The following is a 21,186-nucleotide window of genomic DNA, read 5'->3' as shown; positions in this document are numbered from 1 at the left end:
GCCAAAACAATAACCCCTCGGGAGTGGAGGGGAGCAGCTTTTCGGGGGCGGCTCTGGCTGGAACCTCTCGCTAATATCCCAAGTACTGGTGACCCCAGAATCGCAAACTGCGTGTGCAGGAGTCAGGGTGCCACGGCAGAGGTAAGCCGGGGGGGGGAAACAACAAAGGGGCAGGGCTCCACCTGGGTGACAGCGGCCTCTGTTTTCTCACTCTGAACCTCGGTCTATGTAAAGTACAATTCATTCGAAGTCTCCGAGCTGAAAAAAATGTTCTCAGAAATGAAGGCAAGAAAGTATTTTGTTTCGTTCTTTTAATACAAATGTCAACCAAAAACGTTTAACATTAAAAGAGGTTAAAGACCAACAAAAAACACGCATTAGTACTTGATTGTACACCACATTAATAGTACACCAGTTTGAGGATTTTTTTTTTCAACTAGTATAAAAAACAACAGAAAGACAAGGTTGACCAGAGTGTTTTAGGAATGGCTCGGTATCATCAGTACAAACACATATTTTAAAAGTGCACATTTGTAAAAATAACCGTATAATTGAAACGTTTATAAATATTTATTGTAAAAAAATCCAAATATTAAAAATAAATAGTATGTTCAAACACACAACAAAACACAGAACATTCTTTCGTTACCAAACATGTTCTGAAGGAAAATATGGAATATAAGAAGTCTGGAAAGAGATACAGCATATCAACATTGCAAATGGTTTCTTTTGTGAGCTACGTTTTTCAGAGACGTTTCTTCTCTGTACAGTTCACAAGGAATGTGGTAGATCTTCCCATAAATATGAAAAGATCCAGGATTAATAATAACAATAATAAGAATACCCACTCCACTGCAGTTTGACTCAGTCTTTACTCAGGAAAAGTCCCATTAAAATAATGGGGTTGCTTAGAATGGAAGGATTTGGCTCAGATCGTTCTGTGGCAGCTAAAACAGAAGTACACTGATGAGTTAGAACTTCAAGGGATTCGTGTTATGAGCAGAGCATTTCGTGATCTCCAGTGAGAAACTGCTAAATAAACTTTGATCAGGGAATCATTTCGGTATACATCGTGATGTTTATAAAATGAAGGTACAAAAGGGATGCAGTTTGTCTATCTTTACAATGATGGACAATAAAACATGAGAACATATGGAAGCCATCGCTTTGAATGTGTTAACAACTTCGATGCATCGCAGTATATACATGCTTAATAGGTATTCGGACTGTTAAGATGATCAAAGCGTTTACTCTTATGTCTACGCTCTTGCTTTCACTCTACTGGAAAGAAAACGTTTGTTGGTCACATACTGGTGTTAATGAAACACAACATTTCTGCCTTCTCCTAAGAATCTCATTCTGTGCAGCATATGTGTAGGAATAATTTATTAGACCGAAAAGTTCAGAGGATAAAATGAAAAAAAAAAAAAAAAAAAAAAAGACATCATTTCAACTTTCGAACAGTAAGGTCATACAGACATCTATGGAGATTTGTACACAGAGTTTCACACAGACACAGCCACATATATCCAGATGTATGTCTATACACAGGATTCGATAGTTTGGTATTTTCTGCACCCTCTGGGCCCCTAAAGTTATCTTTAAAAGTTTGATTTTATCTCTTTAGAAACGGTTTAAAGCTAACGGGCAGGGTGAGTTTGACAGAGAGGAGAACAAATCGCTGACAAAGAACCTTTTACGTTTCATCAGCGTTGTTAGGACGACGAGCAGGAATTTCTCAGATAATAACTCCCACTTCAAAGATTTCTCAGCTCAATAGAAATTGGACCATCCTTTTTATTCAACCACAAGGGCTGGCACTAAAGACGACTCAACTGTTTGAATTTTTTTTCATCGTGTTTATTTTTCCCCTATTCACTAGGGTACTTGGATAAAATAAACAACAAGACAATTACTGGAACATGGACTTCTAACTTTCCCGGGCCCACGGCCCAGCGCCCATGGCCCCGGCCGTGCGGGTGTCAAGTTCCCCCGCAACGCAGTGCCTCCGCTCGCCGCCGCGCAGCGCCGGCCGGACCGGGCCGGGTGGGAAGCGGGGCACGGGCAACTCCACCCTGCACTCGCCCCCGGATCCTCGGGGACTTCCATCAGCACACCTACTCCCTGGGGCGAGGCAGCCCAAGGAAGGGGGTCTTTCGGTCCCCACGCTATCTCCCCCTTCAAGGCGTGGGGAGGAGGAGAGGGACGCACTTGTTGGGCTTTTTGGCCGGTTTTGTTGCTAGACGGTGGTTAGAAACGCTGGGGAGAGGGAACAGGAGATCGCCCCGAGCTTGGCTGGCAGCCCTTTACTTTGGGGAGAATGATAGAGAGGCTATAACTGCGGAGCGGAGGGCGCCTCGTGGGGAGGGTGAAGCCCAGCAAACCCCAACTCCGCCGAAGTGCATTAGGTGGAGGAAGTATATCTGTAGCGGCGAGCAGATTGAGTGTATTAAGCTAGCATGAAACCAAAGGTCACCACAAATGTATCTTAATAGACTGTCTCAAATGGAGTGTGCCTCCTTTGAAGGCCGCTTGCTATTGCTCTCCTCATTACCATAGCGATCCTAACGTGGCATGCTGATGCACCATAAAACTCACACTTTCAACCCCAAAATCAGGCCCTTTGAACAACCCGAGCTTGATTAGACCTTTCTCCTTTTCTTTTCCCCCTTAAAAACCATTTCCTTGCCTTTAGAAACTCGCCCTCAAATCCCAAACGCCTTCTCTGATCCCGGCAGAAAGCAGAAACAAAAGTGAGCTGAGGCGACGGTTCAAGCGGGCCTTTTCTTCCTGACAGTCTTATCCATTTTTATTATGGTCTGGAACAAGTGCCCTGTTCGCGTGGGTTTTGTTTACCGGAAATTAAATGAAAATGATTTAGTTCGCGTCAAACAAAAATATATACTTGTATACACAAGAAAAAGGGCCTGTTAGACGTAAATATTATGTCCTTAATGAAAAGACTGGACGGGCTCCAGACTTCGCCTTTCACTATTTAAGTATGACTTGCCTATTGCCATAGAAATCCTAACTTACCATGAAGATTCACCGTTGTGAAGAAATACTTCTTTGTGCGAGCTTGCTTTGATGTCTAAGGCATAAGATTCAGGCTTTCAGCTGCGTCTGTCTAGATTACCTTGAGAGCAACGGGGTAGACATCTGTAACAAGCAAATGAAAAATTAAAGGTGATTAGCCTGCACATCCAAACACTTATGTAAATAGAGAAATAAAGAAATAAACAGATCTCAGGACACGATGGAATCATCTTCCCTGCCCGCAGCTGGCTTCTGTACCTCTTCATTTCCACAATACCATTTTCAAGGGCTGCAGAGGGGCAAAATTCTCCCCTAGTTTAGGTTTCTCTCACACACATTTCTCTCGCTTAGGTAATTCCCTACGTGTATCTTCCGGTAGCGACATGCTTGAATAATTGTCACTGTTTGAGGCGTTTAAATACAAAAGTTGTCGAGTTTGGGCGAGTGAAGAAGGGAACCACGACTTGGTGCCTTGGGAAGAAAATAGGTCTGCATCAGTAGGGGAGACGCCGGCCGTGGGGGTGTTTTTAGCCACTGATCGGCTGTCTATTTTCTTGCAACTTTTATATATATATATATATATATATATATGTATACATGTATGTGTGAGTACTTGTGCATACAGTTGTACACATCTACTAACTTCAGTCACCTGGGTGCAGAGGTGATATATTAGACACAACAAGATGCGATTATGGCGTCCTCTGAGCAAGCCCTGGAAACTTCTTCCAGCAGACCATGCTATTTATTTGCCTATTCTATCTGGTATTCTTAAACATCATTAAAGTAATTAAAACGGCACCATTCGGCAGTTTCAAGCTATCCCAGTGGAGGGGGTTGTTTATTTATTTCGTATTTTTCCCTTTCTTGCTTTCTTTCTTTCTCTGAGACAGAGAAGTGGACGTTGTGGGTTTGCGTGGCTTGAAGCTCTGAGGCAGGATGAAGATGCTAAAGCCGCCTTGCCGGACCGGTATAAACATTGGGACTATTGGCAGGGCAGACGCCGAGGAGCAGCGGCCTTGGGTGCCAGCTCTGCCGGGGGCTGCTCGGCCTCGGCCCCCGCCGTGACGTCACTGAGCGGGGTCTGCCCCTCCTTCCCCCCCCAGGAGCCCCAGCGCCCACGGTTCAACAGGAGACACACTCTGGAATGGGGACAGGCATGTTTGGGTATTAGAAGTCATCACCAGTTGGAGCTAAAATGGACAGTCAATCATCGCACCCCCCTGGGCCTTTCTTTATCAGTGACTGCTGGGGGAGAGGGAATATATATATATATATATATATGTACATATATGTATTTATATGCAGGAACAGGGAAAAGTAAGGAGATTCTTTATAGAAACGTCCATCGTTTAATTAGAAAGAATTTAATGGATCCATTTTGTACAATTCGGTAACAAATAATATTTTTTATATATATTTCTTAAAAAAACACACGCTCACAGAAATAGTGGGCGAAGAGAACACTGCAGCACAGGGTACTGTTGGCAAGAGAAAATCTGTACAGCCAAAATCTGTGTGAAACCGCTCTGGTCCTTCGGGGAAGGGAAGGGAAGAAGGAAAGATGAACGGAAAGAGGAGAGGAGAGGAGAGGAGAGGAGAGGAGAGGAGAGGAGAGGAGAGGAGAGGAGAGGAGAGGAGAGGAGAGGAGAGGAGAGGAGAGGAGAGGAGAGGAGAGGAGAGGAGAGGAGAGGAGAGGAGAGGAGAGGAGAGGAGAGGAGAGGAGAGGAGAGGAGAGGAGAGGAGAGGAGAGGAGAGGAGAGGAGAGGAGAGGAGAGGAGAGGAGAGGAGAGGAGAGGAGAGGAGAGGAGAGGAGAGGAGAGGAGAGGAAAGGAAAGGAAAGGAAAGGAAAGGAAAGGAAAGGAAAGGAAAGGAAAGGAAAGGAAAGGAAAGGAAAGGAAAGGAAAGGAAAGGAAAGGAAAGGAAAGGAAAGGAAAGGAAAGGAAAGGAAAGGAAAGGAAAGGAAAGGAAAGGAAAGGAAAGGAGGAGGAAATGCAAATTGCGGGCTTGTAAACAGACTGGCGCAAGACGGTCAGAGGGCGGAGGGGGTGTGTGGAACGGATAGAAGAGGCGGCAGCACCCCGGCCGAGGCGGGAGCAGCCCTCCAGCGTGCGGGGTACCGGGAGCCCGCGCTGGGCCCAGCCGCCGGCCCACCCGCGTCCTTCGCAGCGCGTCGTCTCTCCCTCCGCCAAGCGCCTCTCCGCCTCTCCCGCTCGGCCTCCCCGTGCCCCGGAGCAGCGCTCCCCGTCCCCAGCCAGGCGAGGGCCGCCCGCCGCACCTCCGCCGCCCGCCGCCCTCCCTAGCAGCGGGGCCGGGGCTCGCCGTTGGGGCGCGGCGGTGGGGGGGCGGAGGGAGGCGCAGAAGTGCCGCGGAGCCCCGCGCCCTGACACACGTACCATTCGCTCAGGTTGGCCGCGGGCTGCGCGGGCGCGGAGGGCTCAGCGTGGGAACAGGAGGCGGGAGGCTCCCGGCCGGAGTCCGAGGAGGGGGACACCAGGGAGGGCGTGGAGGACTCGTAGCCAGAGCTGGGAGGAGGGGATTTGCAGTGCACTTTCATGTGTTTTCTCAGGGAGCTGGGGTGGGTGTAGGACTTGTCGCAGCCTCTCACTTTGCAGTTGTAGGGCTTGTCGCTGGTGTGGACGTGCGAGTGTTTCTTCCTGTCACTGCTGTTGGCGAAGCGTCTGTCACAGCCTTCGAATTCACATTTGAACGGCTTCTCCCCTGCAGGAGGCAATGGGCGAGCACAGCCATTAGCGACGGTGGCCGCGGGGCATGGAGCGGCTGATCCCGGCACCTCCCCAAGCCCGTAGCCTCTCCGGGCCCTGGCACCGTTCTCCCTGGGGCAGCTCCCCCTCCGGCCTCCGCCCGGCCCATCGCCACCGACCCTGCCCTTCCGTGCCCGCCCCGCCGCCCGGTGCCCACCCGGCTGCGCAGCCGGCTCCACTACCGGGAGCACTGTGCCAGGTCACTTCTCCTCCCCCTTCCCATGCCCTGTGTATCGACGTGGGGTTTTGTGTAAAAGACAAAGCCCCAAGATAAGGAAGACTTAGAGGCCAAGTGCTCGTTCCGGGCAAACAACGCGTGTTGTCCCCGCAGACTTCAATGTCCTACAGAAAGAGTGGTCAGTGTTTTATCCCTGGGAAGGTTTTTAAGTTAAACACATTTCTCACACTGCCCCAGGTGCTCGTGGAAATATTCGTCATAGCTTGGCTAGATCACATCTCATCCACTCCATTCTTGCACCGATTACAATGCCGTGGAAGATCCACACCCTGCCTCCTTTCCCCGCTCCTTGGCTTGCTGACACCGTGTGTTAAGGGACAAAATCTTTCAAAAAGACGTCGTTTGTGGGTCTCAAAACGATATTCAGCAGGAGGATGACAAGGCCGGTGCACGGCACTGTCGTGAGAGTAGGATTCCCGTTTCATTTGAACCTACTCAGTCATGGAAGGAATTGCAATCGGGATTAATTTGTCTGGTAATATGATAAGTGACGTTAAGCATAATAGAAATATAATAGTGCTGCTGGAGTCGTGTGAAAGTTTAACCTCGGGATCGGGTATACCGTGCATGGTACACAATATATAAGAGGTTTTCAAGGAAATATGCCACAGACAGCTTCGGGATGAAATGTTGACTACATTATTGTGGCTGATAATAGCAAACTGCAAAACCTTGCTCACCGAGGAGTGCCCAAGTCTCGCACCAACCGAGTATGAAAATATCCTACTCATCCGTCAAAAGCCAAAACGTATCAGGGAGCTGAGGACACCACAAAAATGTATGGCCGAACCTTAAACGTGAAGTGCAAACAAAGCCACTGTGTTCACCATCATGGCGTACGCGTTCGAAAGGACTTCCAACCTTTGTAAAAGCTTCCAGGTTTGGGGTTTTTTTCCCGATTTCCCCCCCCCTCTCAGTTTGTCACGATTAAATTTCCGAGGGACACAGCCCACCTCGTGCTCGGCTGCGAGCAGAGTCAGATAAAGGAAGGCATTCCAAATATTTCACATGAATGCACTTTATGCAAGGTGGGTGGGAAAAAGCTCATGGCTCCGTGTTCAAAGTGTGTCCTTTCCGCACTGTGATCATCAACGAGGAGTTCTCATATCCTGATCCGCTAATATTTGCACAGAGGATGGGTAAATACCTGGCGTTAGAGGGAAGTGGAGTAGAGATTAAAAGTAAGGTCTCTTAGAAAACGATGTGGGTCCTGTAACCAAATACCGTAGACATACAGCTGTGCATATGTATAGACACACGCACGCATATAATCTAATTATAGTTTCACGTAAGGAAACAATTTGACCTTGAGCATCCAAGTTGAGACAATAAATCAAGGATATTAGTGTAGTACAAGCAAGCAGGAGTTAGGAGACCCCAGGGAAAGCCATCCTCATAAGCATTCTGTGCAAAGTGAGTTACATTCAGGTAAAAGCGGGCTGGGGCGCATTCCGCTTCCTAGAGAGTTGAAAAATGTTCAACTTCGCTTAACCCCTGAAAGAGCCACTGAAAAGTCCCTGCGTACAGTCAGGTTTCAAGTGGGAAAAGGGTAGCATTTTCTCAGCTGCCCGGTTTGCATTCCCTGAACGCCTCAATAAAGAGGAGACATCCGAGCCATTTGCATTGTATTCCTTTCGCGAAAGCAGTTTTTCTTACTTGGAAATCCGTACCGGGCAGGGAGAGGACATTTTACAGGTCCTGGCTGCCGCAGCCCGGGCTTGGAGGTGCAGCCACGCAGAAAGTTCCCCGGGCGATGGAGAAGCGCCGGATCTCAACCGCCATTTTACCCCCACACTTGTAGCTGGGCAAAAGTGCTCAGTGAAATTCAGCTTGGAAATTGTGGCATAATCCCCTGTCTCCGGGAGTGGATTAAGGTATTTAGCAACTTCTCCGGGATGGGGGGGACAGGGGTCGGGGCGGGAGGAGGGGAGCCGGAGGTGGCGGCCCCCGGGGCTGTTGGCGAGGCGAGGGGGTGGCGGGGGCCGCCCGGGAGGGCCGGAGGCTCCGTCCCACGCCTCGCACTATTGTTCCTGGCCCGTTGGGATGAAGGGGAAGCGATCCCTGCCCATCCTGCTCGTCCCGCCGCCACCGCCTCAACGGCTTTATCTTCCAACCTGGACAATTCTCACATTACCAGAAATCCCTCTGCCTGCTCCCCAGCCTCGCAGAAATCAGAAGTCATTAATATTTGAGGAGGCAATAATTTTCCTGTTGAATCTAGAACTGTCTTCATGAATAATTCGTAGCGAGTTCTATTAGGGTTTCAGAAACATTGCGTTTTTGACAACTTCTGGGTGTTTAATAGAAACGGTGGAACCATAAAGGCCCTGCAGGAGTTTTCACAATACAGCAATTAATCACCGGGAAAGTTAAAGAGAAAAGTACAGACGCGCGGAATGATGTTTAATAAACGCAAACCTCCAATCTCGGGTTTGCCCTGAACCTGCCTCTCCGATGTAGGTCAGTTTTCCCAAGAATTTAACCATTTTCTGCTTCAGAGACTTCAAACAGAGAGGCCGTTAAAGAGCAGTAAAAGTTTGTTTACTTAAGAAAAACACTGTCATTAAGGGATGAGTTCTCCCGGTTAACGGCTGTACCTGTGCTGATCCGACAAGAGGCTGGTTCGAATACAAGTTATGTGACCCGGGGACACTCCTTTCTCCTCGAAAAAGGGGGCCGAGAAGGCAGCAGAGGAGCACAAGTTTGCTATCGCCCCCCTGCACACAGTCGAGCTATTCATAGAGCGATGGAAAAATAATTAGGTGACGAGTGACGGTCGCTGTAAAATCTCTGTGCTATGTTTAGACTATAGCGATACGAAATTAGTATACGTTCTGCATATTATATCACGTCGAGTTATATCATAAAAACGCAACTCCGGGAAGGTCAAGCCCTTCACTGAGCATGGGGGAAGGGGAGTTTTATGAACTGGAAGGCGAAAAAAATCGTTTGGCTGTAAGAAGATCTTACAATAGGATTATGTAGTTTCCCTCGCAGTGCATAAGGCTGTACAGGAGGGGGTGGGAGGTGGAAAACCCTACACTGGAACAGATTAAATTTTCCGAAAAGGACTTATTTCTTATCTTCTTCTTCAGAGGGAAAAAAAAAAAAATAGCGCCAGCGCTACACTCTACAAACACCGGCTGCTAAACTAATTAATACAACTTCTTAAGCTGCTCCTGGAAGTGAGAAAACTTTCTACGTGAAATTTCATTAATTATAAATGCTTTCCTGTCTGGAAGAGTTCAAACATAGCTTTCCAAGATCGTCCATCGAGTTACTTTATTTTCTACTAACTAGAGCTAACAGATGTTTCTGACACATGTCCTAATTTCGCTTAACAGATCTGCAAATGACATTTAAAAACGTACAGGCCGAAACAATACTTTTCCCTTCCCCCTTTTTTTTTTACTTTTTTTTAATCTTTCCCTCCCGAGGATCCGAACTTGCAGGTCCCCATATTTGCGAACGCAGAGGGTTGTTGGAAGGCAATGCTCATTAAAAATGTCAGTGTTATTCAGATCAAACATTTGAAAGTCCCTCTGCCCCAAACAAAACTGTTGAACGAAAAGGTCGCAGCTGTGTTATTCTCACAATGTTCGAGCAGCAGCATTTCAGCGACATCAGTCAAAACTGACTAGACAAGTTGTAACTTCTATTGTTCACTTTTAATTCGTGAGCTTGCACAATGATTTCATTTTTTCCCCAGCTACTTAAAACTGCCCCCAAAAAATCCCCGCCTGTGTGAATAAGCAGAAATAAAGCTATATCACTCGATATTTACACAGCTCTACCCGCATAAACATTACAGCCGCCTCTCGGCACAACCAGAAAAAAATACGGAAGAGAATTCTGAGATTTGTTCTCGCTTATCTTTTTTTTCCCTCCCTTTTCTCCCCCTTCCATTCAAACGGTAAAGAAGCAAACAAATCTGAGAATTTATTTTTCAGAAGTACTTGGCGTGCATTCAACAACAACCCAAAGGATACATTAAAAACAAAATAAAGCAAAACAGTATGCTGAATAACACAGAGAGAGAGTAAAGAGAGCTTTACATACTGACCTGTATGAGTTCTTTTGTGTATTTTGAGATTCTCTGATCTGGCAAACACTTTGCCACAGCCTGGGAAAGGGCAGGGGAAAGGTTTTTCACCTGTGTGGACTCTGATGTGATTTACAAGTTTATATTTGGCCTTGAAAGGTTTCCCTTCTCTTGGACACTCTTCCCAGAAACATATGTGATTGGACTGCTCGGGTCCTCCAACGTGCTCCACCGTTACATGAGTCACCAGCTCGTGCATCGTGCTGAAAGTTTTCGAGCATAATTTTTTGGGAGTCTGGTCCAACTCAATCCACTTACAGATGAGTTCCTGTTTAATGGGCTGCCTCATATAACGAAAGAAGGCACCCGGGCCATGGTGTGGAGCCAGATTCACGTTCAGATTCATGCCACCGTAGCTATGAAGAGAAGAAGCAGAAAAAGGATCTGTCCTGGAGGCTGGTACTTGAGTGAAATGTTCAGACCTGGCGTACATTTCTCCAGGTAACCCCAGTCTCATCTGTCCATTTAGATGGCCACCTGGAGCTGCACTGGGAGGCTGCTCATGGAGTCCAGTGAACACAGAGGGATTCCCAGCTTCTGAGTGGTGATGGTGGTGACCATGGTGTCCGGGGCAGCTACCTGTTGTTGAGACAAACAGTCCGTGGTGAGAACGTGCAGCGGGGTGTTGCTCGGTCAGCCCTGGCATGAGTGGGGCCGGCAGGTTTCTGCGTATGAAGAAGTCCCTACCTGCTGCCAGAGCCTGGGCTGGGTGAGAGACAGGGTAAGGGACTGCTGGTGATTGCGCCGGGCCAAACGTTCCCGTTTGACTAGAGACCACCTCGGCTTGGCCTGCCATATGATGATGATGATGATGATGGTGGTGGTGGTGGTGGTGCAGCTGGTGGTGGGGATGAGGGGCAGGGCTGAGCTTAAGGGCCGCGGGGTTATGCTGAGGAGGAGGATGAGGATGGTGGCGGTGCCCCATGTGTTCTGGCCGGAGCGAGTGTGGCCCGAGGCGGAATTCGGCGGCGTGCTCGCCCGACTGCCTGGGCGCCGTGGCGTGCGGGTGCCCGGCGAAGCCTGGGAAGGCTGTCATGCTCGGGGGGGGGTAGTGGTGGCAAGGAGCCCCCGCCAAGTCTACTAATCTCAGTGCCGTGTTCCGCCTGGAGAGAGCAGCAGGGTCCATCACTGGGATCCCAGAGCATCCACACTCATTAGCTTCTAAACGCTAAAAAGTCACCTGACAGCGGGAGAAGAGACACACGGGTGGGGGTGGAAAAAACAAAACTTTTTTTTTTCCCAAAAAAAGTTTCCCGGTGCCGCTGTCCCGGCGGCGGGGCGCGCGGGCGGCGTTGCCAGCGGGCGGGCTCGGCAGGGCCGGCGGGGGCTCGGTGTTGGCGGCGGGAGCCGGGGAGGTGCCCCCGCGCCGCCCGTCCTCCCGCGGGGCCGGCGGGCAGCCCCACGCGGCGCGGCCGCGGGACAGGGCGCGAGCGGCCGCGCGCCGCCTCCGAGCCGTGGCGCCGGCCCCGCCGGCCAAACAATCGCCACGCCTTCCCATTGGCTGCCGCCGCGGTGACGTCAGCGATGACAGGTACCGCTGCCGATTGAAAGGGTGATCGCTCGGTGCGGCGGGGGAGGTTAAGTGCTGGGGGAAGGTCTGCGCATGCGCTGCTGCCGGGCGTCCCCTTCCTCCGGCCCCCCCCGCCCCACGGAGCCCCTCGAGCCGGGCCGGGGGCACGGCGGAGCCCGCGGCCTGGCCCGACGGCGGGAGGCCATGACCGGGATCTTCCCCTAAACCGCCCTACGTCTTCCCCTAAGCCGCCCTACCTCCTGCTTTTGGGACATCGCCGAGACTTCCCCGACGGGATGCCGTCGTAGGGGAACAAAGCCAAGGCGGGCGGGGGCATCCGGAGAAGAGCAATCCGGCCGCCCGTCCAGGCCTTTGTCTGGTCCCGCTGCCCTGCTCCGAGGCGGAGGGGCAGCCGGCGGGGTTCCCCTCCGGGAGAGCCCATCAGCCCACCCGGTCCCCGCCGCCCAGCCGGAGCAGCGGGAGGCGAGACGGCCCCACGCCCCCCACGAAGCGCGCCCGGACCAGCCCGCCGGTCCCTGGCACTTGTTGACAGCGCGGGGAGCGGGGCCTTCCCCGGCAAAAACAGCCGCTGGAGCCGCACCGGCAGCTCACGCGTTCGGCCTGGTGCGTGGGCTGTGGGACCGCTGCCTGAACCCTGACAAAGGATTCCCCATCCCCTTTTCCTTCTTCGACAAGTTTTAGCAGTTATCTGGTTATTGGCTGCAGGAGCAATGCAAGAAAACGTGATGTTTAGACTGAATCTGAGTATTTAACCCAGAAGAGGGAGACTCTGTCCTTTTCCCTCTCTCATACACACACTTACAGGGTAGTTCCATGTAAAATCCCCATCCTTGGCTTGAAGGAAAAGCATTGCAAAACATTCAAAAACGAGTCAGTTCTGACGCTTCTCTGCTGAACGAAGGAACATGGTCTGCAGGGTTTGCGTCACTAGTGATGAAAGTGTAGGTTAGCGTTTCAGCTTTACACACTGAGGCCTTACAGGTTTAGAAAAGCTTATGGCTTCAGCACAGAAGGAAGCATCCACGTAATTTTTAAGAAAGGGATTGTGAACTTTAAAAAGTAAATGAAACATGGGAAAAGAAAGAAAAAAATAGGATTTCTGCTTCCAGAAAGGAAAACACAGCTGTAAATATCTGCCCACAGTATTACCACAGAACCTGGATCCTGTCATTAAAATGACTCCACCAATAAACTCACAGCCTTACTAAATAGAGCAATAATTATTTCTCTATCCATCTTGTCAAACTCTCAGCATTTTAGTACATTGACTTGCTGTTGACTTGGCAGTGGATACTTTACTGCATGCACACCAGGTAAAGCTCCCAGCATGGAATTTTGCGTCTCCATAGAAATTTAACAGTGTCAGCAATGGATAGGTTTTATGTTAAGTGGTAAAACAAGAATCCGGCAATGCCAATCTAGAATCTTCCATATACAGAAGCTACAGCCAATGATCAGAAACTGTAAGATTAAAGTGTAGGACATATATAACCACATAGGGGACATTTTTATCACAGATTCACACACTCTGAGCTGGCTACAGTTACATATTTTGGCTCTGCTTGGCTCCACCACATTTCCTTTGTATAACAAGACTTATATTTAGGTAGCAAGCTATAGGTACATCCCTGTATACATCTTTCTGAGTGGAGATGATGAAAAGTGACAAATGATGCAATTAGCTCTCCATCCTTACATAACATGTTTATGCAGACATTTTAAACCACACACCATCCTCACAATATCGCAACTTTCAAGTCTACTTGCTCTACAAAATGGATTTGACAGTTCTATTCATGACCATTTCAATAGGAGTGCACAGAAGAGACAAACGTTAGGAAGTATGAATCTGTTACTTACAAATGTACTGAAAGTGTGAATTCCAAATAAAGCTGCTTTCCTCATACCTCCTTAAAACATTGCATCTCTACATACTTGTTATCCATCAATTCTGACACTTCTCAGTCAAGGGAGAAAACATCTGGAACAGTTTATCAATTAAAAAGATGTCATAACCGGTTTACCCTAAGCTCATTTAAAATACTGTGATGGTTTCTCGTCAGACACTGATGGCTCTCCGCTCGCCCCTCACTCAGGGCTTTCATTCACTCCCTTTTACAGGCAGTGCAGGAGAACCTGGCCCTCGGTGTCCCTCACTGTTATGCGAAGTTGGTGTGAGCCCCGATTGCATGCGGGGGGTGGGGGGGAGCTGGGCGGGGGGCGGGCAGGGTCGCCACATGACTGCGGGAAGGCGGAGAAACGGGAATGAGGAGGGGAGCGGGGCCAGACCCGGCCGAGCTCCGCGCATCTCCCAGGATGTTTTGAAAACTTGAACGCCTGTTCGTGCAGCCCTTTGGCAGCTTTAACTCGTACGGCTGCCACTCGAGGGATGACCGAGGTCTCATGGTTCTTGGCAAGGACCTTAGCCGTGTTTGATCAGACAAGCCGAGGTCTCGGAAAACTTTCAAACGTGTCAACGTCAGCTTGTGCAGGGCCGGTTTTGTTTTGTTTTGTTTTGTTTTAATATTATTTCCTTTTCATCCCACCTGGCTATGGTGAGGGCATCCCCTTCTAGGCTACCCTCGGGACTCATGAGCTGGATGAACCAGAGCTTTTCCAGAGAGAAATCAAGATTGCTCAAGCAGCAGTACAGAAACATCCTGAGCTGAAGCTAAAACTCAGACGTCAGGGCAGATCCATGGGACAATATTTGTTTAAGATCTATAGGATAGACCTTATCTTAAGGGAAGTCAAGTTTGGAGGGACCATAGGGCTTTATTGAGTGCCAGATCAACACGAATAGACGGGCAACTTGATCTTGAGTACAAATGTTTTGGTGGCTGCTGTGTTCCTGCGACCCTGTCCACAGCCCCCCGCTCCAAAGCCCGCCCCTGCCGGACGGCTGCTCTATGGAGGTGACATCTTGCAAAGACGAGTGACAAGCACCTTTCTTGCCCACTTTCCCCACCCGAAACTGCCCCCGACCCGGTTCTCTCGGGGAAGAAACGAGTTGGCCGAGGCAGCAATGGGAGAAGGCAGGAGCCCCGCGCGTGGGGCTTGTGCCCTGGGAGGGGGCAGAGCTGCCTCCCTGCTTCTCGCCCTGCAGTGCGGGGGGATCCTGATTTTCGCCTGCCCACACCTCGGGGGTGCGGGGCCGAGCCGGGCAGCCCCAACCCGCCGGCTCCTGCCTGCACCCGGCGACTACCGGGGCCTACGAGATTGAAAGTGAGACGCACACCCTTTTGCGGTAACCCCCAGGGATGGGGACAGCCCCAGCTGCTGCACGCTTTTACGGATCCACCGCAAGGCCCTTATCCATATTTCTACCTTTGCCGGAGAAAGGGCCTGCTGTGAAGGTGAGGTGCAAAGCTCCCGAAAATCAGGCGCTGCTCGTGTTGTGCTCTTTGACTTGGGGTCGAACCCTGCTCACCCTTAGAGTCGTGCTCACCACAAGGAACGGCTCCTGCCCTGAGAAGCATCAGGGAGAGCAAAATCTGACCTTCTCCCAATCCTGCCACTGCGGAAACTTCCCTTCCTGACGACCCTGCTACAAACTTTCCAGTCACTGCCCAAGGTCTGGGAGGGGATGCTCTGAACTCCCCAGACAGCCGATTCCGGGGCTTACCTTTAGTCTTCAGCTCCCGAATGAGAGGAAGAGAACGGGTTAATCTGAAAATTCTAATATTAATGTGAATAAGGGATAAAAGCAAGGAATAGAAACAGATATGACCGAGAAGTCACCCTATGCGATTCCTTATCCCCCAAACTCGCGTTGGGCAGGGAGGGATGATGGAGGCAGTGAGTGGCACAGGAGCAGGGCGTAGGACCTGAGCCCTGGTCCGTGTCTGTCCCGGCAGAAGACGCTGCTGTTTAGGAAGAGGTAGTTCAAGATAAAGGCTTTCTGTAATCCCAGCATCTGCTAGGAGAAGAGAGGTGAGGGTACAGAGTGGCTTGGGAGCACACTCTGAATTCACTTCTATTCCCTCGCCTCGTTCTTATCTACGGGGACGTCTCTGTTTCAAGGTTCCTGAATAACGGGAACACAGCTACCAGACGAGGTACCTAGGTTTGCCTCAAACTTTTTGTGACCTAGAGCTAACCTAGGAGAAGCAAATCATATGCTTACTTTAAATCGAATATTTCATTCAGTACCTCAAGATTAAGGTATTCCTGTCAGATAAGCTGTCAGTCACTAACTACTTAGACACCACATTGTGGAAGCCTGGTATCCCTGGTAAAGATGATACATATCATGTAAACCCCATCAACAAGATCAAAGTCTTCTTCTTTAATAGGATCCAATACATGTCAAACCTCATTCCAATCAAATCGTCCGTAAATGAATTCAAGATGAATATGTCATAGAATAATGTGACAGTGCAATCACACGGGGTCAGGGGTTGTTGTTTCAATGAGAGAGTCGTCAAATATTAATTCTAGAACCTCCAAATGAATAGGCATTGAGCAGGATTAGGCAGCTGCTGGTGGGGAGTTGTGTCTCTGATTTGTATTTATGCAAGTATGTTAAACACTAAGCTGAAAAAATATTGTCTTCTTTGAACTGGAAAAAAAAAAATAAAAAAAGGAAGAAGAAGAGACATATTTTAACTTACTTGACTTTTCCAGGATGTTTCTGTAAAGTCGTTTTCTTTTCCTCATGACAAGGGGAGTCTTGTGCCTCATTTCTTGACTTTCTTCCTGTTTGGGAAGAGGGGTGGAAAGTTAAGAGCAAAACCATTTGTGTATTATATTAAATGAGTGAGGCGCTATATGACTTCAGCATCATGGATTCGAAAAGAAAAGAAAACAAAACAAAAGAGTTAAGCAGCAAGGGTGAGAGGAATCACAGAAGGGTTGAAGACAAGCTTTCTCTGAAGGGAAACTGGAGGCTGTCTCCCCAGCAAAACAGCACATGTTTTATGGAGTCATGAAGTTTCCATGGCTGATTTAGGGAAAAAAAAAAAAATTAAAGGACATCTTTTCAGTTCTCCTTTGATCTGACATTCACCTTCTGGCAGGCTATTGTAAGGCAGGTTTTTACCAACTCGACGATATTGTTTACAGATCCTTCCCTCCCGAAATTAAATTTCGGACTCTCTGCGAGCCTCTAACGCAAGTTGTTGTCTCAGCAAGGATTAGTATAGTACCACCCTGGCACTTCTCCCTGCCTATAATTTTCAGCTTGCTCTTTGCACTTCGCAAGGCAGAGCACTGCCACTGCTGCAGGCAGAACTTTGCACAGCTTTCTTTGAGCGGCAGCTATAACCCTCAGAGCAGACCTGGGATTTGATGCAGTGTCCGAGTATGAATTTTTGCAGGTGTCTTTGAAATTCTCTCTTCCCGCCCTCCCCTCTCTTTCCCCCCGCACTCAATACAGAAAAGCACACTAGAATCTGGAATCAGTTACTTCAAAAATATTATTATTATTACTATTACTGCTCTTGCTACTTTTATTATCGGGACTCCAGGGCTGCTAAATAAAAATGTATCCTAACACAAATAATTGATGATATTAATTACGAAACTTCATCAGGGCATCACAGTTATACTCTATCACAAATAATTTGATGTCATCAATATTTTCACTGCTGTGATGAAAATTACTGCCGAAATAAAAAGAACTAGAGGAAACCCTTAGGAATTATATTTTTTAGTCATCTTCCATTCATCTTCACACTTTTATCAAGTCAGATAGCCCCGTTAGCGAGAGGTTTGCAGTTGTGCTTTATTGGTTAGGATGGTAGGCTGGAAGAGTGCTCAGCTCCCAAGCGTTTGCCAAAACTTGTTGAAACTGGACAAAAAAACCACAATCACTGCATTTAATATTTCAAATGGTTACCAGATGACAAAAAGCGAAGGCAAAACAGTTGTGGATTTCAGAGTAAATATTGGCTAAAACTCTGGCTCGATCTCCCTCGCCTTTCTCATCTGCGCAATGCTACTGGTGGAGCCGTAGGGCGAGGATGTCCCATTGCCCGAGCTAGACGGATCGCGGCCGGGCCGAAACACGGGACTCCGGTGGGGGGTACCAGTACCACCCTCCCCGGAGTCCCGCGCTGGGTCTTGGGGTGTGAGGGGCTGCAACTCGCCCAGGCGGGACCCGGCCCCCCTTTCCCAAACGCTCACTTCTACACCCGGCCAAAGCTGCACCGGCGGAGAGGGTTTGGGAGCAGCCGCAGCTCCCGCGGGAGCCGTGCGGTCCCGGGCGGGTTTGGCGGCGCCGCCTCTGGCTGAGGGAGCCGGGCTGAGCGTGCGGTAGCCGTGGCGGCGTGTGCCTCGCCGCCGGCGGCTTGTCACGCAACCTGTGCTTTCCGCGGCCGCGCAAGGCGAAGGAAGCGCTCGCCAGGAAGGTCTCGGTGCAGAAATAAAGTTCTTCGGCTCCCCAGGGCTAGGGGATCGTGCATGACAAAGGACCAGCAGGGCGGGCGGCCGGGGCGTCTCGGCGAGGAGCCCATGTCGTTCCCCGCCCGGTCCGGCGCTGTGCCTGTGCGCGGGCTGGCACATGAAGCAGGGTTCGGGTCAGAGGTCACACTTGAGGGCATCACCCTCGGCAGGGATTTGGCAGCATCTCCCTTTCCCCAGCCAGCACCAAGGGGGGGGGGCCGGGGCTGAGATCCTGGTCTCAGCCCCTCCGCGGGCTTTGCACGAACTTGGCGGCGGCACTCAGCTCCTTTGGCAGCTCCCCCGGCCCTGCCCCCGGGGGGGTTGGTAAGTGGGGGTTTGTGGGAGCCGGCCGGGCTCCGGGGCTCCGTCCCTACTGCACCCACCTATAAAGAAGGGCGTGCAGTGCCGGAGAGACGGTTCCCCCAGCGCGCCCCGTGGTACTGGGCGCGGCGGTGCGTGAGGCGCTGGGCGGGGAGCGCGTCCCCTGGGAACCCTCCCCACGGCTCTCGTCCCATTGTCAGTACACCTCGTCTTCTGCCCGCCCCCCCGGGCACTCGGCCCCACCTGGACGGTCGCTGGACCCCCCGTCTGCCCGTCCCAACCGACCCCGGCCGCTGTCCGGGCTGGGAGCGCCTCCGTTCCGCTAGACGAAACCCCTCTGCTCCGCGTTGCGCGGACAGCCCACCCTGGCACCTCCTTGGGCTCAGGGTGCGGGGGAGCAGGCGCGGTGCCCGGCGTCCGGTGGAGGTGCTGAACCCCCCTCGACGGCGCTTGGGTGCTTCTCCCTCCGCCCGCCCCCGCACACCGGGGACCGGCCCCACGTGGGCGAAGGCAGTCGAGGCACTGTCCCCCGTCACCACAGGGTTCCAGCCCTTCCCCCCCCGGGGTGGCAAATCCTCCTCCTGCGGGTACTCCCCCCCGAGGGCAGGGAGCACTCGGCCGGCCCTTGGGGCAGGCGGTGGGGGGCTAGCCCTCTGTCCAGCCACCCCCTGCTCCCAGGCACTTACCCCTGCGACCTGTTGAAAGTTTCCCCCTCATTTCTGAAGTGGCAAAAATGAAAGGGGGGAGGAGGGGAGGGAAGAGAAAGAGAGAATGAAAGAAGAAAACAATAACCCCCCTCCATGAACCCACCACCTCTTTGGCTCTTCCATCCAGGCGGTCATCCTTCATTTCTTCTTTTCTTGCTTTCTGGAAGCAGTTAGGGAATGTATGATGAAGCAGAAATGAGCCGTCAGGATGATATTTTAATGGCTTATATGTCACGTTGGTGCATGTGGCTTTGAACTGGAGCAGCTTTCGTTTCCTGCAGAGAGCGCGCCGCAAATCCCACTTGATAACTTCTACAACCCACAACATTTTTTTTTGTTTAACATTCACTGTTACACTGTATATTTAGATACGCTTCCTAAAAATACCTTCTTGTCTGCCTTCTCATATATTTTGTGCCGACCTGGAATGATCACTGGGTTCTCCCTGCACTGGTAGGCAGGCTAGCACTGGACTACCTAACTTTCTTGATCTCCTATTGACAGCGCCCTGAAGACTTTACAACAACACTGATAACTCTGTCCTCGGCTTAATTTTAGCACCAAACACAGAAAGTGGCGTAACACCCGCCTAAAGACCACGTCCACACAGAGGCGAGCTCCTAAAGTGGGTATACCTGTTGCTATAAACTATTGCAGTTCGGTCGAATGGGTTTGGCAGAATAAATGCAAACATGTATATTCAGCCCAGCATTATTCCGAAAAAAAAAATTAATAATTGTAAAGCCTCCCAAGATCCAGGGGAAATTACATAATACATCTGCTTTGAAAGCCATCTGCGTGCACCGCGTACAGGCAAGCTGCATCTGCAGATAAACTGCAGCGAAACATTCCTTCAGGGCGTATCAAAGGTTATTTGTTGTTGTTTGCTTGTTTGTTTTCTAGGCGAAATGGCCATTTTTATACGCAGTTGTCACCCGAGGAGCGTTCGCGCAGCAACGCTGCTGGTCTGATTCCCCGGTACCTGCGCTGCGGATTGCTTACCAGCGCCTTTAATTAGACGGGATGAGTTTAAAGTTTCTTTGTTTGGCACTAGGATTTGGAGGGGCTCGGATTGAGCTGCGAAGGAGGCAAGTGAAGGGTCGAACAAAGGTGAAATGGAAGGAGTCCGACTCTTAGCGGGCTTTTGGTGTTTTCGTTACTTGTAAATAATTAGAGCTAATGAATGTGCAGGCGACTAAGTAAATAAATGATTTGCCAGTTCTATATATGTACACACACACATGGTCACATACGTAAGTGTCTATATGCATACACGCACAAAGACGTCTATTTTTAAAAGTTTCACGATATTTTTTTTTTCTGCCGAAGCATCGTTTAAAATATTGTACAAATGTTGCTGAGCTTAATTGATTCAGCCACAAAGGTTTTCTGCTTTTAAATACCATACTTATAATACCTTTCAACAATAATTTTAATATATAGTCAATGGCTCTTTGTAGCGGGAACAAAAAAGAACTATCCTCAGTTTTTCAATAGACTTTGAGCTGGGGAAAGACAGGTTAATCGAGGGTTGCATCTAGAAAACAACCAAGTGTTGTATGTTTGCACTGAATCCAAATGTCTGCATTTTTCTAACTAAATCAAAGGGAGTGTTATTTCTTTTTCTGCTCACTCATCTGAAGGTAAGTAAATTTTCTCTGGCGATCAAAAGCCTGGTCAGCAACAAAGACACCGCCTGCTTTTTCCACCGTCCTGGTGTGGCAAGTTGAGGAATTTCAATAACTGTGACAAGGGTGACTGATTTGTGAACTAGAAAAGGCTTGAATGTCAGAAAATTTACATTGCTCCTATCGAGGACTTAAAATAAATTTTTACACACACACTACCCTCCCCCCCCATCCTCCTCCCCCCAAAAAAAGGCAAAAGAGAAGAAGTATCGGGGAGTTTCATGCGGTAGGACGAGAAACAATGTAGGTTTGGGAAATTTACAGTTTTACCTGAATGAAAGAGACTCCGTAAATGGACAGAGCGAGAGAAAGGGCGAGTGAGAGAAAGGAGAAAGAAAATAACAAAAAAAGAGGCGAAACAACAACAACAAAAGTAGAAAGTTAAGAGTTCTCACCCACCTGCGTTGTGATGGG

General features: G+C 49.8%; 1 protein-coding gene and 1 long non-coding RNA gene across 7 annotated transcripts; one reads left to right on the top strand and one right to left on the bottom strand.

Moving 5' to 3' along the window:
- Positions 1-296: 296 nt before the first annotated feature.
- ZIC4 (Zic family member 4) lies at positions 297-20,717 on the bottom strand. Of its 6 annotated transcripts, none has more exons than XM_021292158.2 (4): positions 19,188-20,717; positions 16,286-16,370; positions 10,103-10,720; positions 4,832-5,757 (listed from the first exon to the last, which is right to left on the bottom strand). In XM_021292158.2, the coding sequence occupies exons 1-4, from the start codon at positions 19,410-19,412 to the stop codon at positions 5,336-5,338; spliced, it is 1,350 nt and encodes a 449-aa protein (XP_021147833.2). In that variant the 5' UTR covers positions 19,413-20,717; the 3' UTR covers positions 4,832-5,335. The 6 variants fall into 6 exon arrangements, 5 of the variants coding, with proteins under 5 accessions (XP_064930016.1, XP_021147833.2, XP_064930017.1 ...); XM_065073945.1 differs by having other exon boundaries at positions 19,191-20,717; XM_065073946.1 differs by lacking the exon at positions 19,188-20,717 and adding an exon at positions 19,064-19,103.
- LOC135580244 (uncharacterized) lies at positions 5,757-13,591 on the top strand. The gene is made up of 2 exons (XR_010474692.1): positions 5,757-7,913; positions 10,611-13,591. It is a non-coding gene; the product is annotated as an uncharacterized LOC135580244 (long non-coding RNA).
- Positions 20,718-21,186: the final 469 nt, after the last annotated feature.

Source organism: Columba livia, chromosome 9 (genome assembly GCF_036013475.1).
Source record: "Columba livia isolate bColLiv1 breed racing homer chromosome 9, bColLiv1.pat.W.v2, whole genome shotgun sequence".
Classification (NCBI taxonomy): Eukaryota; Metazoa; Chordata; class Aves; order Columbiformes; family Columbidae; genus Columba; species Columba livia.
The sequence above is the reverse complement of the archived record's forward strand: the minus strand, read 5'-3'. Positions and strand labels throughout refer to the sequence as shown.

Bases quoted from the DNA above. Each gene is read 5' to 3' on its own strand.
- ZIC4 (XM_065073943.1), bottom strand. From the start codon at position 11,267: ATGGACCCTGCTGCTCTCTCCAGGCGGAACACGGCACTGAGATTAGTA. The intron at 5,758-10,102 runs GTCAGTATGTAA...TGCCTCCTGCAG, and splicing joins ACACAAAAGAACTCATACAG to GGGAGAAGCCGTTCAAATGT.